Below are 21,765 nucleotides of genomic sequence, written 5' to 3' on the forward strand. Positions count from 1 at the left end.
GCGTTGAGTGCGTACTGGCGGACGGCGCGAATATACCCAGTGACATATCGGTCCTCCGTGCCATTGTTTTCGATGTGGTTGAGCACCCTGCGGGCCCCTTCCGCGATGTCGTCCATGGATCGGGGCGGATCCGCGAGGGCCGTGGTTTTTGGCGTTCCTCTCCTGTCAGGGGGCAAAATCTGTGCGTTCGCACCCGTCCCAACCATCGCTGCCATCTCCCCTATGAAAAGGGTATCAGGCCGTAGCGCTTGAGGTTACGATTACGATGAACTAATTCAAGAGGCCGTGAGACCTCTGATTGGCTAGATATTTCAAGAAAACGTTTTTGCCAAGAAAGAGTTGTTCCACACCCCCGACATTTCGCTTGATCGATGGCAAGTCTCCTTCCACAAAGGTAACAGAGACCGCAAAGGAGAAGAGGAAACGCAAAAAGAACCGCTTGAATTTTAAATGGAACGACTCTCTGATGGATTTTGCATCTCCACCCGAGCCGGAACCCGAGCCGGAGGCTGTGCCAGAGGCACCTCCATCCGAAGACGCCTGCGACGATCCGGAAATCCCGTATAAAGAGAAAAGCGCCTGGACTGGGCAATTACGCGACGCATTTGAACGGAGCCTAGTCGTTCCCGGTCCGCAAATCACCGACTATAACTTCACACCACCCGAGAATACCGGGTCCTGGGAAGACTTCACCCCTGTGTTTCTCGAACAAGCTCAACTATACGTGCTGGCCGACAAATATTGCATAGACTCACTGTGCCAGCTGGTACTTTCTAAATTGCATCAAACATTAAGAAGCTTCAAACTTTATGATACGGGCGTGAGTGGTATCATTGAACTTGTTCGATTTGTCTACATGAATACACCGCCAAATTGCGGTGAAAAAGTTGATGCCATGAGGAATTTTGTAACACGTTACGTTGTTTCTGTTCTTGGTCAAATTGGTGAGAATGAATGTTTCCGAGAGATTTTAGAAGAAGGCGGTCCTTTCGTTAGTGATTTCTGGCACACCATTTGGGGTATTGAGGAAAACTCTAGCGCATGAAATGGATGGCTGTTCTGATGTCTTGCGAGTCTACCATGGTGATTCAAGAATCGATTTGAAACACTGTAGGTACAGTATATGTAGCGCGTTCTTCTTAATTAAATCATGGCATCTTGCCCATTGGTTGCTGCAGAATTCGAGTCGACTGATGTTCCTATTTCGTCATGACAGTCAGCGGAGGAAGTCTCCCATATGAATAGATATCTCTGTTATCAGGCCTTAAACACACTCAACATGTGCGATCTGCTCTTCCAGGAAAGGCCGACGTGTGTCGACGTTTGTCAGAAACCTGGAGTCCTTCAAGGGTAGGAAGTAGACGCCATACGAGGCTGAACATCCGTCAACATCAAGGACAGGAGAAAGCACGTGCATTGCCGACTGGTGAAGATATCTGCAAAAAATCTTTCACCCACCCCTTTTCTTTTCAAATAGACTATTCGCTTCGCCGGAGAGTTCAGCTCTGTGGAATAAAAGGGGCCGAGTGAAGGTGGCTGGGTGTGGTGACCCATCCGTTACTCTTGGGTGAATGCCCAAATTGAACAGCCAGCCTCAAAGCTTACAAAAATTGAACAATAACACAGAAGAAATTGCTACTTTAATTAAAAGAATTCAATATGGCTGGAAAGTGGAAAAGTAGAATATTGCGGACAGAAAATGCTGGGAGCAGGTAATTAGATGTTGGTAACCAAATTGCATAGAAAGGTGTGGTGATTCGACTGGTAGTTGCCCTGGTCAATTAGTTCCTAGGTAAACGATTATTTATCTGTCATTCAACCAGTCTGGCCTGACAACTTACATATTTGATCATGCTCGAGATCATGGGGCAGTTGGTGTGCAAAACTACAAACAACTTCTGAATAAATCCGGTTGAACGGCGTGTTCATTTCGTCGAATCTAGCACTCCGCTCTCCCTGCTATCAGATGATTGCCTGTTTGTTATATCGACCCTAAGCCAGTTGATGTATCCTTAGCTAATACGTTCAAATTGCCATCAAACACCATTGTTGGATCCACTTTACCAGCCCTTCACATTCTTTTACCAATCTTATTTCCAACTTTCCAGACACCCCAGCCCTTCTCTTTGATCGGAGTAGTAGTAATTTCGGTATAAACCCCTTGGTGTTGTCCAAACTTTGCACGGTTAGATCTTGCGCGGAGCTTTTCTCCAGTTTCTGGGAAAGATGAAGTCATGAACCAAGTAAATCAGTGTAGATTTTGTGACAATCACACGGGGTACGTAACCTGAGGCATTTTAAACGGACACGCGCCGGGCAATTGGATGGTAAACCACGGTCGGAGTCGCTGGCGATAATAAGTTCACCAAAAGACGCCTAGTTTAGGAATTGAAATGGATAGATGCTCTACGGACTATACAATAAACACGGCGAAAGAACATTTATTTTGGGTCTGCTTGCGTTTTGTGGGCAGAATATTCGGGTGTTTAGGTGTTACGGCGGTGGCCAGCTAACTTACCATTTGCCATCAAGTGCGACTTGTCCGGTCGTCTCGCCGAATCCATCGGTGAGTCCAAAAAAATGATATCCGAAACCCAATTACTTGACGCCAACACATTAATCGTGTTCAAGAGCAAATACGTCGGAAGGATGAGCTTTGTTCTAAATTAGAGGCAAAACAACTGCGTCAGAAGACCAATACCACCAACAGCTAACCAGCTTGTGTGGGAGGATCAATACACCTGAAAGTGATCTACAAGTAATCAACGAGGAAAAATGCGTTAGGGAATTGCGAAGACTTCGACTGAATCTTGATCAATAGGTAAAAGGAATTTCAAAGACACTGCAAAGCTCAACGCTGAGCCAAGTCGATTACAGTGGCATCCTGCAATCGATTGGGACCACTGCAGCCCATCCAAATTCTCTTGTCGCAAGTAACTCTCATCAGCATTGGGCGATTCTTTAATCCTGGATAATGAAAACGCTAAATGATAGCATCTTTCTTCAATACTATCCTGGGATAAGTGAATATGAAAATGAGCTTTTGCTCGAGCTGGATCGACTGATATCTGAGCGGAGTACGTGTTCTTAGAACACCTTCAAAGAGCTTCACTAACCGTTTTTAGGCAGCGTTGATACATGGAGACACTGCAAATCAGGAATTAATACGGCTCTCGGTACTATCCCGAAGCCGTCAAAAGCGATGCGAGTAGAACAACTTGTGGACCATGTCGAAAGCAAGCTGGGAGAATATGCATCAACGGCGCCCAAGATTCGTCAGCAGCAGCTACACAGTATTTTCAGCCAATGTGCTGATTTCAAACTAATGTGCAACCAGCAGCCACAAATCTATAGATTTGTGTCATCGCCATCTGGACATACTGTTGACATGACATGTATGGCTGTGACTGAAACATCGATTGCTCTGAGACAACAATTGCTCTTTCTCTGTGGTAGTTTCTCATACTGTGCGACTTTTTGAGGCATCTAATCACTGGCTCTTCCCAGAAAAAAAATATACAGGCTTTTAGCGTCCTCACTTGAAGACTAAGCCTTTGAACAATAATGTGCGCTGATGTAAAGCAGGACAGCATCTTGCCATTGCGGCCTCATAAGACTTTGGCCTTTACTGTGCCAAGCTTCTCTTATTCCTTCCCCATGCGGTTTTGTATCGAGCCAATAGGCGCCCTAATTTTCCCCAATTTGATTGTCTCGTCATTCTCGGCGGTGTAACATCTCCTCCATGCAGTACATAACGACGGGCAAAATCTTCGGCGGTCTCTCTCTGGTACACGAGGCCATGTCAGTTGAGCTTTTCTGCGTTACATAAGTATTGTACGCATGCTGAAAGCTGTTGTTGATTTCCGACGCTGAGCTTGTTCTCAATAACCAATAAATCTCTTTCCACGCAGAAACCGATGCGATATACTCCTTTTGACTTGAGAAGTTCCATCAGCACTTGCCAAGAAGGCTGCTGAGCACTGGCATCAAGTATTTCTGCAATTCTGACGGTTTCCTGCTTCAGAAAATCTTCTGCCCTCTCAATGTGAAGCACCATATCCATAAAATCACGCGTAAAGGTATGAGCCGTTGAGGCAAAGCCACTGCGAGAAAAAGACAGATCTTCGTACTCAAAATTCGATGTTTCTGCCTGTCCAATGGAGTAAGGTGTTCTTGAAGAGATGCATAACGATTCAACCTCAGTGTGTTCAGCAGTGTGTTCAGAATGGCAACCTTGAATGGAAGCAGAAGCATCATGCCGTAATAATGCTCTTCTGCCAGCACGGGATTCAAGCAAAGCACCAGATGTGACAGGGACAGTACCAGATTCTGTTATGCCGGAAAGCGAAACTCCTGCGGAAGAATCGGGTGGTACAAGTTTGTGTGGAAATTAGGTCGTCGGTCCAGTTCCTCTTTGATACAAACCTCCATAATACCTATTAGTTTTGTTGCGATTGACTTATACAAGTCGTAGGATTTGTTATTCCTCGTGGAAGGAGTAGCCCATGTGGAATAGAGCTTTTGATGGCAAGCCGAAGTCGTAAATGAGAGTGGGTGAAGAGCAAGAAACCTGTCGCAGAGATAACATGATTTCTTGCTCACTCCAATGAAACGGAAAGACGGTATACGCTCAGGATTCTCATCGTAAAAGCCCACAAGCTGTAGCTCGGCATGAACAGTGAGATGGGTCGGGCACTGGTGTAAAAAGTAATTTTGCGGATCCCCCTTCCCTTTCCAGATATGTTGAAGACGACGCAGACACTCGTCCTCCTTTGAGCCCACAAGCCTCCGTAGAACACGGACAAGATTTAACTCTCTGGTATAGATTGGCGTCTTTCCTCGGACCGGCACCGATTCGACGTTCATAGGGTCGAACAAAGCGGGTAATTCAATCACTATCTGGAAAAATGCCCGTGATGCAATTCCATAGCGCCCCAATTTGAGTATGATCAATACCCATTTCTCCAAATGGCCCGCATTTGTACTAAAAGCGGCATTTAGGAGGTCTGCATAGTCATGTTTTGCTCTCTGGGAGTGTCGAAGAAACTGCACTAACGACTCTGTGTTTTCACAATCCAATTCTCCTAGTGCAGAGATATAATCCAGCCATTCGAAAAAAGAGTCCAAAGGCTGAAACGAGGTGCCACTCTGATGCTTGGTAATACGGAGACTGAGCTCTGAGCGTGAAAAAGTCGACTTCTTGAGGCAATTTTGCAAATCTTTGACATAGTGCCGGATCCGCGAAATGTCCATAGAAACGATTTTGATCAGAATTGATGTTTCTTCCGTGCCCTCTGTTCTCAGTCATTAAAGTGAAGTTGACAAATTAAGACTAGAAACGAACCTCCACGTGCCATATTGGAGAGGAGCGCGACAATGCCTCGTGCATTCGATAAGACAGTGTTCTTAACACCGCTATTGCAAGCAATCCTGATTGTTGCCCCTGTAGGCTGGTTTTCTTCCATACATGCTGCTGATACACTGTCGCCACCTTTGTGACTAGCACAAATGAAGGCGAAGGAATCGAGGAATTTTCTTTTGAGAAGCTGGGCTCTATGAGCACCTGCACATTCTTTCAAGTCCAGCCCGTGTGTTGTTGGAACTCCTCTTACTTCATCCAAGGCTTGCAGAAGTAGAGCTGTTTCCAAAAACCGTGTTTGAAAATTTCCAGTTATAGAGAAGGTCGACATATTAGGATAGTCTATTCTTTTACAAGCCAGATGCTCAAAGTTAGACCATCCACTTTAGTGCATAGGAAATGTAAATCTGTCAATTATTATTCTCGAGTCTCGAGAGCCTAAATCTATGACGTCATGAATACTGGCCGGATTGTTAATATATGCTTAGTCAACATCACTTCGGATCAATTCAATCATGGCACTGAGTGGTAAAGCTTACATTGACTGCTCCTCTGCGAGACCTTAGTCTTCTCGGTTCTATGCAGTGTAGGATATGGCAGGCTTACGCACTTTTACAAATTGCTTTATTGATGCCTGACGCGCCCTTCTCGATAACAATTGAGCAGCGGGTCAGATGGTATCAGCCATTCTGTCTCATTTACTTGCCTTACGAGACTATCCTTGACCGGGATTTAGTGATCAGCATGCCAAGGCGAGTTATAAGCCCCCAAGGAACGCTAATACCTACTCCTAGGAGCACCAATACCCCGGGAGCTAGCCCTGGTCAAACGCAGGTTTAGAGGTATAATGTCAATAAGGCTATCGTTTCAGGAAGCTAAGATCTGCCTTGAGAAAGGTATTTGCCTTCACCTGCTAGCTTTATTCTTCATCTTACTCTGTATCGTGTTATCTCTAGTTCACATACATTTAACCACATGTATCTAACTAACGTATTTCACATGTGAGCGGCGCGCACAAGCGAGCGGCGCACCCCACCAAGCCTATCAATTTTAAGTGTAATTATCTCAACCAAAAAGCCATTAAATTCGCTAACCTAAAAACAAGTTATATTAGGACATGTAGTCAATTTATGACCCTGAATTCCACATATACTGCACTTCGGTAAGGCTCTCGTACGTGGCTGTAAAGGTGTCGGAGCGGATTCTGCCTCACGGGGCATTTTTGCTAAAACTGTCTGCACTGGCCCCCATGAAATTTCTGCTCCCCAGATAACCTGATAGCCCGCACGCTGTTTTCTCTCCTCAGTGACATGGATGTTGGATCACAACCTTCCCTTCAAGACCAACTTTCCGAATCAATGATATGGGGGTCTGAATATAATAAACAAGGCAGAATATAATTATAATAAGATAGTCATTGCAGCATAAAGAGTGAAGTAATACTAGACCAGTGCAATATGTGCGCTATCGTATATTACACGAAGCTTTGATACACTTCCACCTGCGTGTCTCTTGTCCCCTAAAACCATCTGTATGCTATCACTCCCTCAATAATTGCTAGAAACCTATGCCCAATATGGCACCAAGACTGTCCCACTCGAAGCTACAGAGTCTCAACTGGTTTGCCCACCTTTTATACGCGTCTTTATCGAACCGCTCTTTTTGAACGCAGTAATCTAGATTTATAGAGCGTTTAGTAGGCAAGTAAGTGGACACGGGTCGCAGATGTAGAAAATGATTATGTCCACCTCGGCCAAAAACAGCTTAAAGCGGCTCCGGATAGGGGCCTACGAAGGATCATCACAGACAAAGAGGAACTCGAATTCATCGATTTTAATGAATACTGTACAGGCGAAACAGAGGGACGTCTGCTCATTTGGAGACGTCGCAGGAATTTGGATTCTTTGACTGATCCACAGCCCCACCCCTACCTGGTTCCCCAAGAGGAAAGCGCGAATTTCCTTTTATTGTAGCACTCGATTTGGCTTTGTTCATTCATTCTACGTACCCCGAGATTCCTAGGAGCTGTGATATACAGCCTAGGATCTATCTAGTATATAAACAAATGATTTGTGGCTTATGCCATATATTAAACATCATCACCCCACTACGTTCTTTTCATTACAATCTATCTCTCTGCCTACTAAGTGACTGTGCTAAGCATATTCAGATTCATTGTCAATATGGTAAGTAGAGTCATCTACGTCTACAGTTTTTGATTTGAGCAATGCCACTAAGCAGCACAAGGTTATTGTGGCCTCCTTGAAGACGATAACCCTTATCCGGTGCCACAGGATTGTTGATAATACGACGACCTTTTTGGTAGAAGGAGTCGTAGGCACGAAAGAGAGTGGAACCAGAGAAAATTTGCCGTGGGTATTTAATGGATGGAGCCTACCTCAATCCATTGAACTTAACAGGGACTTGTACAACTGGTTCGAATGCGGGCTCAAAGTCACTTTGGACGCAACGAGTAAGGCGAAGAAAGGCCGACACCTGGACGTTGTTTGCATTTTAGGGGCCATCCCAAGTGTTAAAGATAATACGGAATTCGATATTCACGCAGCTCTTTGGCTTAAATCCGAAATGGTTGAGAAAATCGTTCCTTGCCTGCTTAAAAGTTACAGCACAGATCCGGGTATGTATTTCAGCGAAAAGGGGAACTCCAAAAGGCTAATTGCCACTCAAAGGCGCTATCGATATTAAGAATCTCCCGAGCCCTAAGAGGGAAGCAGGCATGAAGTCGATCCGCCCACGACGCCAGCCACGTCGCTCCGTCAGAATTCGAAATTTACGCAAGATGCGAGACTGAGATTCAATACTTTGGGGGTTCAAATCTGAAGCAAGAAAATCATGTAGCAAATCAAGCGACGAAAAACTGTTGGGCGGTGTCGAGGAGGTACAGGATGGATCAGGGATATTTTCACCATATAAAGCACTGAAGTGCCGCCCACTACCGTTGCACTCAGCAGGAAGTAACAGTGGAGACTGTCAAATTATCAAAGTGAGAAATGGTTGTCTAAATTGGGCGCTCTCATATTTGACTCGCAAATTCAAGTCGTACTGTGCAGCCCCATGCCCCATCTATTATATTTTATGTTCGCGCACATGCCGTGAATGTGTTCGCGTCAAGTGAACGGGTGACGGCTTCTATTTCTGGTATGACACACCGATGAATCCCGCAACATCGACCGGACAAGTCTCTTTTGATGGTAAATGGTACTGTAGCTGGCCACCGCCGTAGCACCCAAACACCCGAATATCCAGGGGCAAAGAATCTAGTATTATTACAAAGCTCAAATCCACCGGATTTAGAACCGTGTCCATAGCTCAGACATTGGTTCAACCAACAAGTACTCGAACAAGAACCAAGCTAGCAGGCGAAGGCAAATGCCTTTCTCAAGGACAGATCTTGGCTTCCTGAAACGATAACTCATTTCAGTAATGATCTCCAGCACCACGAAGAGGTGTCTGTCCTATCGCTGGAGGTAGCGGTAAGCCACTGGGTGATGGTGCCAGGTAGCTGAGACAGAGCCGTGCAGGTTAACACGCTGGAAGACACGATCACTAGATGATTACCAGGTAGCAGCGACAGAGCCGTGCAGGTTGTCACGCTGGAAGGCAGGATCACCCTGTTATATCCATGTTACTGTAGGGGAGGGCTTTGGACTTTATACCCTTCGGACTGCGAAGATCGAGATCGACAAAGACATGCTATCCAGTGAGGTTGGCACAGCACCGCATTCTTCAACCAGCCCAATCTTCCTGTGGAGTTTTATTGTTTTGCTTGATCGTCCCAATGGATACTGGCGGGGTCGCGTCGGTCCTTGTCTATCGAAATCAGACCTCTTTGACAATTCAAACTTCATAACGACCTGCAGAATATGATTCCAACCGCGTTGGTCTCTGTCAGTGACCGTCCCATAGAAGCTCTCCATCGTGCTTTCGCAAGTACTACAATTGGAGAGAGGATCCAAGCACCATTTGGATTGCAGTTATCTCAGTTCCGGTCACTCATTGTGGCGAGAAACCCTATCATCATGCCCAAGAACTTGCTGATGGGGACGACAGGCTCAAGCATGAATATTTGTTCGAATGGAAGATCCCCAAACAATCCGTGAAGCATATGGTCTCAGTTGAGACACTCCTTAGTTGGGTCTTTGTGTAAAACTATGGAGGGCTGTTCAGAAACGAAACGAAGATCGAATCCTCCATCAGGTGTGGATGTTTTTCACGGCAGGTGCAAGAGTCTCAGGAAGCGGCGGTTTCGACATATTTTTGTGTCGCAAGAGGGTATCACGTACGTTGACGGAAAGGTTGACCTCACGGGCTGCTCCGGGGAGAATGTACGCCTCCAGGAGAAGCTGATAGAGCTTACTTAGGTTGATGCTTGCCGTGGAGTTGGTTGTCTCTATGGACTTCTCTGCTGATTCGACCAATGACTTGTAGCCTTCGCGATATCGTTTCGCTTCGAGAATGAATTCTAAATTCTCGAGGCAATGGTTTTGAGAGAGAAATTCTCTGAATGCGCTGAGGGTATACGGTGGAGGGGCGGTGTTATTCAGCACTTCATCGAGCGTCAGCCCCCAGGCTGCCCTGTAGGACCTAGCTCGAAGATTGTTTAGCATTGTCGATGTTTCCGAAACGCCTATTGACGGATCATTGGAGCCGGAACTGGGCATTGTGTAAGAACTTTGTAGGTATAGAAATTGGGCGGCTAGCGGATGCATAAGATTACTCTAGAAGGAGAATGAATAGTCTGTCTTTTAAGACAGTTTACCTTGAGATAAGAGAGGCGCAAAGTGGTGGAACTCGATGATCGACTGAGATGGTAGCGAATGATAATTTGTGGGTCCTCGACAGATGGCGTGATCAATTTAGACTAGTGTGTGTCAATCCGTTAAAGAAAGAGCGGATTGCAATGAAATGAAAACTTAAAGGAAGCAAGAAGAAGAGAAACGTGGGACAATGGTTGGTGGCGAATGGCGTAATGAAGAAAATCCTAGTTGCCAAGGGGATGCAATTACCGTAACTTACACATTCTCATGGAAAGTACATGGACAGGTTCAACTCTAGCGGAAAGATCTTCCGCACATGAACTAGTGCAACTGGTGTACAGCCTCGGGGAAATAATGACAGACATTAGAGGTAAGACTGATTTCGAATATCTGTATACACAAGAAAGCTTTAGGTACAACTTGGCTAATTGTGAGGCGAACTGTCCTGTCTGATATGTCAGTTGTGAGAGCCCTAATAATCGTAAGGCTGAGTGACTTGCCCCACACATTCGGCCACACTTTTGGCCACACTCGAAACGCCTCACGTTGGGCAGCAAAAGGAGGCTGAGTAAGAGATTGCGGACGAGTGTGTTCGCCCGCAGAAACACACTGATTTTGCCTTCGCCAGGGTCTAGCGAGTCAGCGGCGCTGATTTCAAATTGCAGCCTCATGTCATATGTTTAATTACCGGCTGCATATATTCTCTTGCCCATTGAACTTCATTCTTTCGCCACTCTTATAGAGTATTTATCTGATATCGTGGAAAGCATCGTTGAGACTCCCAAATAACCATCCGGTTTTATTCTTGAGGTTGAGCCTGAAGAATACGGCATTCTTCTTCAGGTCCTGGCGCAACGAGCCCTCTAGGGAATTCGCAATATTCGAAGGGCAATATACTACGTGAACCGACCACCGGTCCATCGGTCCCACCTGGACCGGTTGGGATTCGATAGCCTGCAGGTTATTGTGAGTGCTACGGCAGCGGCGCCTAGGTGGCCTTCACGTCCCGAGGCATCAGGGTAGACCACGATGGCGGATGTGGACCCCACGGTCTCAGCCCAATCTCTTGCCGTTTCTCGGTCTGATCCGATCTCAATCTCTGTGAAGGAGTCGGCTCGCCACGGCGGTAGCGGTCGTGAGTCGATAGTTTCTAGTTCATCTAATCTTCCTAGGTTCATGGTCTTCAGGGCTTCCGCCAGTGGAAAACGAGCGTGCGATCCGATATTGTCCGGCCCCCAAGGACCACAAGACGCCACTAGTATTCTTCACTATGACCAATGATCCCGGATGGTTGAAGCTGAGGCAGCTGAGTCGGAGTGTGCAGCCGGTATTAGGCTCTCAGAACATTTTAGTTTTCAACTAGAGAAGCCTCGCATCAAAACGGTAGTAAGCTATCATTCTGAGTTTCTCGAGCTGCTCCTCTTTTGTGTTACCAGTTCTTCATTCAACATCCCACCATGTCGGGCACATGAGCTCAGTACCAGCTGTTGAGCATCAACTTGGGCACTTTAGAGATCAATAACGATAAGAACTAAGCAGCGACATGCCCTTTTTGGTGTTACAAGCAGTTTGTCTGAATATAGTTCATATCCTAGTCGATCTTCCCGATCTCGTGTTATACTGTATATTTGCGGTTGCAACGTTAACATTTGCAATTTATGAGTTCATACATTAATAACATATGCCACCTCATAATTAGATATGGCTATGGTTTTTCATGTCAGGACAACAAGGTTCATGTTGGTAATTAGATAATGGCAGGGAGGGTGAAGCTCAGATTCGACGAAATATATAATCTGCTCAACCGAGATTCAACATAAACAGTGGTTTTATTCACTTGTTTAGCACAGCAAACGCTCGAAGACCTCAGATATGGACCAATAAATCAAATTGACAGGCTAGGCCAATCGAATCACTGTGAAAAAGAATCACTACCAATTGACCAGGTTTAACTACCTGTCGGATCACGATCACCACTCCCCTCTCTTTTACAATCTGGTCAGTAAAATTCACTTACCAGCCCCCCGGGTTTTTCTGTCCGCAAATCTTACCTTTCCGCTTTCTAGCCGCATTGTATTGTTCCTCTTGACCAGAGTAGTGGTTCCCCAGTGTGTTCTTTCCCTAATTTTTTATTAACCTTTATGCCTGACTACGCAATTCGGACGTTCAACTCTCATCGTCTCTAACCTTTCTTTTGCCGCTACAATAAACGCACAGCCTGCCAGGTAACATAATCATATACACAAGGGCTCGCGATGACAAAGAGGGTGTTGAATTGAGCGATCATTTGGTTTTGCGCAGGACTGCTGATCTTTTCTGGTTTCACAGCACATAAGTTACTGTGTCTGTTCATAGAGAACGTACAAACGTGAAGTAAGAGAACTGCACACATTTGATATCTTATCTATCAATAGCAGCTTTGGCATTCATTTTGTCCATTAGAAAAAGGGGGACTACGTAATAAATCGACTACCTGAATTAATGCAGTGCTGCGGCCTAGTGGATCCCGCGGAATATACTATTTGTTCCCCGACCATTCAAGTCAGATGGTTGAACTCAGCAGAAAAACACTTTTCACCGAAGTCACGTACAGTACAGGCCCTGGGATTAGGGCTCCCGAAAGGAATAAATGAATGCGAATATAGGGCATATTCATATTCGCACCCCGCGAATATGAATAAATGAATATCGTATTCGCGCGAATAAGCGCATTATTCATATTCGCATTCATATTATTCATATCATGCATTTTGCGCGCATTAATGGATCTTCCGTTTCCCCGGTTTTTGTATTACAGAAAAACACGTTTCCACTAGCCAACTTGTACAGTGACTGGCCATAAGTTTGGACACCCTCCTTAGACCCACTCAGATATTACATAATTTTCTGCCGGTTTTAAACCCTCATGCCATTTAATTAATACTGCGTATACCATCCCTCACTATCAATAATAGCTTGCACCCGATGCGGCATAGTCTCAGAGAGATGTTTTAGGTGCTCAAGGTTCAATCGGTCCCATGCAATCTGTGCTGTATCTATTAAAATAGCCTTTGTCTGCTCATTATTCCTCATATCAATGAGATCAGGCCGAAGCTTATAGATCTCTGCCTTTAACAACGCCCAGAGGTTCTCAATTGGATTTAAATCAGGCGAATGTGGCGGCCATTCCATTACCTCGAGCTCTAAGTCCCGTAGAGCTTCTCGGACGACGTGGGCCGTATGTGTTGGTGCATTATCCTGCTGAAAAATCGACCCTTCATTCGATATTAGGGTAGGTAGGATACGGAGGTATAGATCCCGGATAACGATGCTATTCACACCTCCACGCTCTGATTCCGGATCCCCGAATAGCGGAATCAAACCAGTTCGACGGGTAGCGCCCGAGAAAGCAGCCCAAAACATCTGCTTAACTTGCTTTCCCCGTTGTGGAAGGCCTTGAACTTGTCCAAGTTTTGGCTGGTCTTTTGGCCGAGTAAATGTCCATTCTCGACGGACACCAATTCCACGCTCTACCGTACATTCATCAGACCAAAAGACGCGAGCCCAATCTTCGGGAGTAAAGTGTTGATAGCGAAAAGCCCATTGACGCCGTTTAAAGGCATGTTCCTCAGTCAAATAAGGTCGCCAGCTACATCGCCATTTCCGGAGGTTTTCAGCATTCAAAAGCCGTCGAATTGACTTTATTTTCACTTTATAAGAGACCTCAGTAAGAAGGTCTTCGTGTGTAACGCGAGGGTTCCCGTGGATTGAGTCCAAAAGGCGTACTTTATCGGCTTCATTAAGCTTCTTCGGTCGGCCAGAACGCGGCTTTGAGACACCGGCACGTCTTTCATGCTCTTTTTTAATCGTATACCGGATCCCCGATAGTGAAATCCAGGGGTATCTCTTATGGATACGTTTATAACCCCAATAAGCAGCCGTATGAAGCTCACAGATCCTCTCGCGTAAAGCAGGTGTAAGTTCTGAGCGTGGAGCCATAGTAAAAATAGCAGGTTTTGAAAGGTAGGTTTCATGAAATAGTATTATAAAATAGCTAGAATGGCTAAAATCGCGAGAAATAGCGACGCGTAGCTAGCGTGTCTCTCTAGGCGGTGTCGGCTATAAGGGAAAGCGGTATGAAAGTGGGTCTAAGGAGGGTGTCCAAACTTATGGCCAGTCACTGTATTTCAAGTGCGATCACGGCCTCGGTCAAGCATAGTAGAAAATATTTCCCATGCAATCCATGTTCTGAAGTATATACCCTATATTGTAGGGCTCGGTAAGCTCTATATATTCTGCGTCATTATTTTTCGTGATTTTTTATAGGTAAATGTCTAGTTTTGGTGACCAACGGTTGCTACAGAAAGTCGAGCGAAATTATATATATCTACAAGTCGTCTTTCCACATCTTTGCTGCTCTAGTTAAATCGACTACCATAACTTCTCTTGTTCCCACTCGATCTACTCCAAAGTTTAGATTTATTATAACCATGACTATTGGCACGTAAAAACGCGTTTATCATGCCACCTTAACTCACTTCTCATGCAGGTTACAGATTGTTTACCATGAGAGTCGCGAGTGAGAAACCGCCGCGTGTAAAGAAAAGACCTATCAACTTTCCACTTTACTGGGATTCGCATCAGGCGAAAGCATAGCTAGTGTTTCCCCATCATTGTTTCATTCTCACCGTTCATTTCCGACCCGCCATGCTATCAAGTATTGTCGAGTGATACTAAAGGTGTGCCCCGCCTCGCTCCCAGGTACCACTTGGACTACTAACACTGAGCAAATACAGAATGGCATCCTCACCTAACCCATTTGTGCGAAAGACGCGTGGTCTTCCGCGTCGCGACTACAATGCTCTGAACAATGGCACACCCTCCCTACTCCCTGAGCCATGGGAAGGAAATATTCGTGAAATAGAGAGCCCCTGCTCACCAGCACCATCCGAGTTTACAGAAGGCGAAGAGACGTCCCCATCCGTGCTGTCCTTACCCATTCCCAGGTCTTCGCCCGCACCGCTAGATCCCACGCTATCAGGGTTGACTAGCAGTCAGAGTAGCCCACCGACTTACAAGAGACGAAAAGCCAAGTCATATTCTAGCTGGACCCTCGAGCATTTCTGGATCACAGAGCTAGACAACACCTGGCGTCGAAAGGGTGGGCCACCAAAGAAGGATCGGCTCTTAGTCTGTAGGCAGTGCAGTTGGTCATCCAGGGATTCGGCACGCTATGGCTCCACTTCGAATTTGTTGGCCCATCTCCAGGCTAAGCACCGCATCAGTTCCGGATCAGACATCACGTCATCGTCAACTATCGGAACGACCCTGGACAGTTTTTTGACACCTGCAAAAGAAAGGGCGGGCCTTGAACAAATGCTGATACAATGGGTTGTCCAAACGAGACAGCCGTTTACGGTAGTGGAGCATCCGGCATTTAGGGCACTTTTTGAAGCGACAGGGGCTATATTACCCATCAAGACGGCCGACACTCTCTTCAACAGGATCAAGGAGGAATTTCGCAAAAACCGGACTTGCGTGAAAGAAGAATTAGCCAGTAGTAGTCGCACGCTTGCGCTGTCTCTTGATGTTTGGACATCGGAGAATCAGATAGCGATCATGGGCATCATTGGCCATTGGATCTCACCCGAGTTTGAGAAGCGGGAAGAGCTTCTGGAGTTTACTGACATATGTGGACCGCACTCTGGGGAGAACCTTGCGGAAATTGTGATTAGAATGCTCGAGGAACTAGACGTCGCGCCAAAGCTCCTCACAATTACGGGGGATAATGCTGCCAACAATGGAACTCTCTGCGACAGTCTTCACGCCGAGCTTCTCAAGAACTATGACGATAAAGACGACCAATTTCGCATCAGACCTCTTATGCGGTTTCGTGGACGGCAGAGCTTCATTCCTTGCCTTGCCCACGTCATAAATCTCATTTGCAGGGACGTACTTGCTTCCCTGAGGGCCGGCTCAGCTCGAGAGGCGAAGGTTATACTGGACGACATGGCCACACAAAGTAGCCCAACATTCACCTCTGCCCACAGCACGAAGGGAGCAATCATGAAGATCCGGCTGCTGACCCTATGGGTTGCCCGCAGTCCACAGCGCCGCCAAAATTGGAAAGATGTGTCACCAGCCAAGCAAGTGGGCTACGATGTTGACACTCGATGGAACTCAACCTATATCATGATAGCGGACGCCCTTCGGCTACAGAAGGAACTTGGACAATTTGTTCGGATGCATCCAGAAGTTCACGCCCTTCAACTAAACGAGAACGAATGGTCGATTCTTCAACAAGTAGCGAAGGTTCTTAAGCCATTCTGGGATCACACCAACTCCGTATCAAAATCTTGTCCCACGATTGTTGAGAGCTTGCCTATCTATTGGAGTCTAGACGACCTCCTTGACGAGGTTCAAAAAGCCGAAGGTGATTTTGAAGGTGTGGATACTGAGATCCGGGATGCGGTGGAAAGAGGAATCCAAAAGATGAACAAGTTTGCGAGGAAGATGGACACCAATCTTCTTTACTACGTGGCTTCCGTCCTAGACCCGCGTATTAAATCGTCTTTGATTGGATCGCAGATGAGCGAGCAAGATGCGGGACTGATCATCTCTCAAGTGCGGGAGTTCCTAAAGAGGGAGTATCCGCAGGAGTTGTCCATGTCGTGTGTAGTGGATCGCCCGCCGGGAATGTCAGAGACTATGTGGAGGACGCTGCGAAAAGTACAGCCATCACAGCGGACGCTTCTTTCAGACATTGATAGATATCTAGACGCGCCACCGGTGAGTTGGTCCCACCATATGATTGACGATGCAGACGAGGAATGGGTTCTCAAATGGTGGAAGGCAAATGTATTTAGCTTTCCACTCATGGCAAAGGCAGCCCGAGATTACCTGCCAATTCCATCAGCGGAGGTAGGGATTGAACGCGAGTTCAGCAATGCCAGGGATGTATTGGGGCTCAGGAGACACTGTCTAAATGCGGAGACTATGCGGTGGCTTATGCTACTGAAGGGACAGTATCAAAAATAGCGTTCCAAAAAAGTGATTGTGATAATATTAAGATTTATGGGAATGTAATATCTTAGAGATGGTGAACGCATTTGTTATAGAGTCTTAGGCACATGAAAATGGGTTCCTGTATTGAGACGTAACAACATGAACGGTAATGTATGCTCTCTCAGTATATGAATAAATATGATCATTCATGAATATTCATGAATAATGCAATATGAATAAGTCTCTTATTCATATTCATATTATGCAATTCATATTATTCATATTCGCAAATATTCATGAATATTCATGAATGATCATATTCCTTTCGGAGCCCTACTCTTGCTTTCCACACCCTGGCCATCATCCTTGGCCAAGCCGGTGACCCAAATATGCACCCAACCGTGCATGCGTCTAAGGCATTCCTGTGGTGCCTCACGCTCCATCCAGCAACTATGCAACGACTCGAGCCGCTAGTTCCATGGTTGATACTTGCAAATTATCTAAATACTTTGTTTCAGCCGGACATCAATATTGCAATAATTGAAGACGAATCCTTTCCCTGCATCGATAACACACCCACCCAGCAACTGCCGGAAGACTTTTTGATTAGAGGACACATTTGGAGCCGGCTTTATTACCCTGCGAAATTCTTTGATCAGGGGGCTGAAGACATTGACAGACCATTGATTGAGGAGCGGTCTACAATGTTACCGAGAAGGCTTAGGTGCCTGTGGCTTGGAGTGCGGATTGCATCCGTTTGTCTTTCCTGTGAGTTTTTACAGTACACATTGGCTGAACATTGTTTGAACCTAGTTTTCTCGTTGGATGACATATGATCGGACTCAACACTTCACGCCTACCAAGCTTGCTCATCAGTTTGCGCCGGTTACTCAATCCCCTGATCACTTCAGTGGAAATCCATACCCGGGAGCTAGGAATGTAGTGCAAGAAATGGGGGAGTGGAATGAAGGACATGAGCGTCTATTCCAATGGAGGACTGTTGAAAGTCATGCCTTCGTGTTTGCGTCCACCCTTTGTGCTTGGTTGAAGGTCCTAAGATCTGTAATTTCTTTTGAAGAAATAGTCAAGATGCAGGGCAAAGAATACTTCGAAAGTCCAATTTTAATGCCAGGGCCGCATCTATTTATTAGCCGTGTATTTCAACTCAGACTAGAGATGAAAAGTTTAGTGTTGAAAGCGGCCAGTCTACGCTCTAGTGCATAGACAGGGAGCTTTAGGATAGCGCGATTGACTCTAGCCCAACCGCGCCTACGAGGTTCTTTATAGCCTGCTTTGTAGTCCTCGGGAGCTTTGAAGCTGGTAGGGTCGCAAATACTGTGTTAACTCGCTACTGTGCTAATATGAACTAGTAGGAGCATGATTCAATTTTAGCAACTAGAGTCAGTACGTGTGCTTCGCGGTGCACAATAATTCTCCACAAATAGCAGGGGTTTACCTCGGGGGTTCGCCGTCAGCCCTCCACTTGGTGCACATACAGACACTGTCCCACTACTGCCTCCAGAAGTAAGGGGAAATTATACTGTACTTATTAGGCCTGACTTGGCCACGATATATTTTGCGGCTGAAGTCTAGGAAAAACGCTTTGACTTGTTATATCTACATTTTCTATCTCTATCCGTATAAGCAGCAAATAGGTATCCATAGAAGTGTCCAGATACAAACACGCACGTCTCCATCATCACCAAAAAACCGATCACGCTCCTATTGACGGTTACATTAGTACTAGGAACTCACGCCTTGGCCCTGGGAGATCTCTTGCCGCTAGGCGCTACCGAAATGTTTCTGGGAGCAAATACTCAGCTTGTAGAAGCCACATAGCCCCCAGGAGACCGACAGAGCTTCTGGGGCCTAGTACGGTCATCTCGAGTAATCAAATCTGCGTCCCTGTTGACGATTTATTTGATTCTTGGAGCTATAATCTGTCATCTGGGAGGGACCGAATAACACAGAACTGTGCGCAGGCCTGGGGAAGGTGGCATGTGAGAGCTTTCCGCGACTTCGGAAGGAAGGTTGTTGACTCTAGGACCCTAAAATGAGCTCCCAGGGGCGCCACAGTTCCCAGATCCGGCCAATTTATTCCCAGAGCCTGTATGACAGATGGATAGAAAGCCTCAGCTCAGATACATTTGCTGAGCAAGTCGAATGTGGCTGTTCTTCCTACGGCTTGCAAATAGTCCCTTGCTCTTTTCAGTCTTTTCTGTGTATTTAGGAATAACAGTTTCCTATATATCAGTAGACATTCGAGAGAACAAGTGCCGTGCTCCCGGGGCTCGGGACAACATTGCTGCCATTTCTTTAAACTGGGTTCCAGCAACTGTTTCAAATATCTCCTATCGTTTCCCCTTCTAGTGCTTCTGCCTTTTCCTGAGATATAGAATTGATATCATTTATTCCAGATACCATGGGCTCAGCGTGTATGTTTTCCCTGGTCACTGGCTCCACCATGATAGCCTTCAAGTTTGGGGGATCCAGAGGTACGATTGAGGCTTCACGTATACTCGACATCCGCAGGCCTCCTTTCCGATTTGCTGATAGGAGCATTCTTGTTGCACGGGCTATTGTTCGCACCTTCTCATTTGTATGGCACACTATCTTGGACCGACTCGTTCACGGAAATACCTGGGAGAATCTTAAGATCATTAGTAACGGGCCTTCACTGTAAGGGAGTATTGTGAGGTTTAACAGACCGAGTTGCGGCTTTTCTCCTTGGACCACATGTCATCCAATATACCACCTGTTGGAAGGATCGCCTCGTTCTTGTTTGAGATGAATCGGCAACTGGCTATGACGGCAGATAAAGAAGCTTGGCTGATGTCAAAAATGCGCAAGAAAATCTGTAGTCACTTAATGGATGCGAGAGAATGGAAGGAGATTTCGCTGCGCTGGAGTGAAACTCGGACAAACAGGAAGGACATGTCACTTGAAAGCATGGGGACATCTTCGATCAAGAGGAGCTGCTCTTGACTTCCCCACATATGTCAATTCTTTCGGCATGATTTCCTTCGCTGGCTATACAGCCAACTAGGACGAGCCTGAACAGCTTTCATGAGACTTCGGTTGCCTCGGATGTGCTTTGTGGATGCTTTGTGGACAGTCGTCGCTGAGAATGTGTCGAATGTTGCTTCCTGCTACCCAGAGGCTCCTCAGATACATCAAGGATCTCGATTCACATTAGTGTATGTTGTTATTGTATGCTGGGAATGCGCGGCAGAAAGCTTCGGAGAAGGAGAAACTTAAAACTGACTGCCTGTTTCAGGTAAGGAGCCCTTGGGTCGTCTGCTGTCCACCGCACCGTCTCACACCTGATTATTCCGGCCCTGCTTGTTTTCTTTCCATCGTCAGCGGTCACCCCCACGATCAGACACAAACCCATGCACATATTACAAATTTTTGTTTCTCTTGCATCTTTTCCGGTAAGATCAATCTCACCGAATCCTTCAATACCCTCTTAACCGAAGCTCTTCAGGCTTGAGCCTGGACAGACTAGTCACCAAGAGATCTTGATAGCAAAACGTCCTTTGGCTGGTTCGGTACTCAAATTCCCGTTGAACTATACTAGTTCTGACAACGACAATCCTCAGGCCCGCCAAACTCTTGGCGTCTCGCATGATTGCTCGAGTTTGTTCGACCAGAATACCGTCTAAAGTCAATTTCAGCAAACTGTATCAGCATAGTGCTCTTGGATTAAGCTTGTGCTTCCCCTCCACGGGTGCGGACGATTAGGTGCGGTCTTTGAGGGCTAGTTTAACTCTGGTCAGAAGTGCTGCAACTGCTAGGAGACAGACCCTACGCATTGTTGTTTTAAAGTGAGAGCCGTCTGACTAAGTTGTCGCATACCGTTATCCGGCTCTATCTCATGTTACAATAATTTCTTTAAAGAACCTGGTAATATTGTTCCGTGGGTATCTAACATTCACACACATACCATGCGGCTGGGCGTGGAAACAACTCAGACAGTTAGGCTGCTGCGAGCCCTCCTAGGAACGATACTCGACCATTTAAAAGACCTGTCTCATGCAGCCGATGATATAGGTCATGATTCAAGCAAGACACCGATGCCAGTCGCGGCTACCTGAACCAAATATTCCAGGCTAGCTCAAAGTTTACTTCGTAGCCGCTATCTTCCATTAGAATAAGATCATGGGAGCATAAACAATGAACTGGAAGCTTCTCACTAGTACAAAGCGCTAAGGACCGATCCTGTCCCCAAGTCCTCAAACAAAAGGCCCATCCTACTCCCCGGCAACTTGCAACCATCATTTTCATTAGTAGCCTTTATCAAATACACCATTGAGTGTGAAAGGACACCCTGTGGTAGCCCTTTTCGGTTATACTTGGTGAATCCCACGAGTCCATTCAAGAGGCTCCGGATCAACATGTGCACCCGGGATCATTTCGCATTTGGCCAGATGAATTACCCAAGCTCGTGTACTTCACAACATTATCTTTCAAGACACTTTCCGGCAGTGGACAACATGTTTCGTGCGACATTCTATGAAAACTACGACTTCGTCTACGAACGACCTCCTCCAGCACCCTTTTTGGCAGAATCACCCACGCTCACTTCCTCTCCACCACCCTCGCCCCCCAAATAGCGCGATCCAACCTCGACCCAATAAGCAT

The 21,765-nt window shown here is 46.2% G+C and overlaps 3 protein-coding genes across 3 annotated transcripts; 1 reads left to right on the forward strand and 2 right to left on the reverse strand.

Moving 5' to 3' along the window:
- Nucleotides 1–466: 466 nt before the first annotated feature.
- Nucleotides 467–1,045, forward strand: N7446_010603 (uncharacterized protein; the record flags this gene model as incomplete). The annotated part of the gene is made up of 1 exon (XM_058519346.1): nt 467–1,045. The coding sequence occupies one exon, from the start codon at nt 467–469 to the stop codon at nt 1,043–1,045; it is 579 nt and encodes a 192-aa protein (XP_058368184.1).
- Nucleotides 1,046–4,332: 3,287 nt separating this feature from the next.
- On the reverse strand, nt 4,333–5,465 carry N7446_010604 (nucleic acid/nucleotide deaminase domain-containing protein; the record flags this gene model as incomplete). Its single annotated transcript, XM_058519347.1, has 2 exons — nt 4,333–5,294; nt 5,345–5,465. The coding sequence occupies 2 exons, from the start codon at nt 5,463–5,465 to the stop codon at nt 4,333–4,335; spliced, it is 1,083 nt and encodes a 360-aa protein (XP_058368185.1).
- A 4,108-nt stretch (nt 5,466–9,573) lies between these two features.
- On the reverse strand, nt 9,574–10,041 carry N7446_010605 (regulator of G-protein signaling domain-containing protein; the record flags this gene model as incomplete). The annotated part of the gene is made up of 1 exon (XM_058519348.1): nt 9,574–10,041. The coding sequence occupies one exon, from the start codon at nt 10,039–10,041 to the stop codon at nt 9,574–9,576; it is 468 nt and encodes a 155-aa protein (XP_058368186.1).
- Nucleotides 10,042–21,765: the final 11,724 nt, after the last annotated feature.

This window comes from Penicillium canescens (genome assembly GCF_028828765.1).
Source record: "Penicillium canescens strain IBT 15451 chromosome Unknown utg000007l_segment0_segment0, whole genome shotgun sequence".
In the NCBI taxonomy this organism is placed as follows: domain Eukaryota; kingdom Fungi; phylum Ascomycota; class Eurotiomycetes; order Eurotiales; family Aspergillaceae; genus Penicillium; species Penicillium canescens.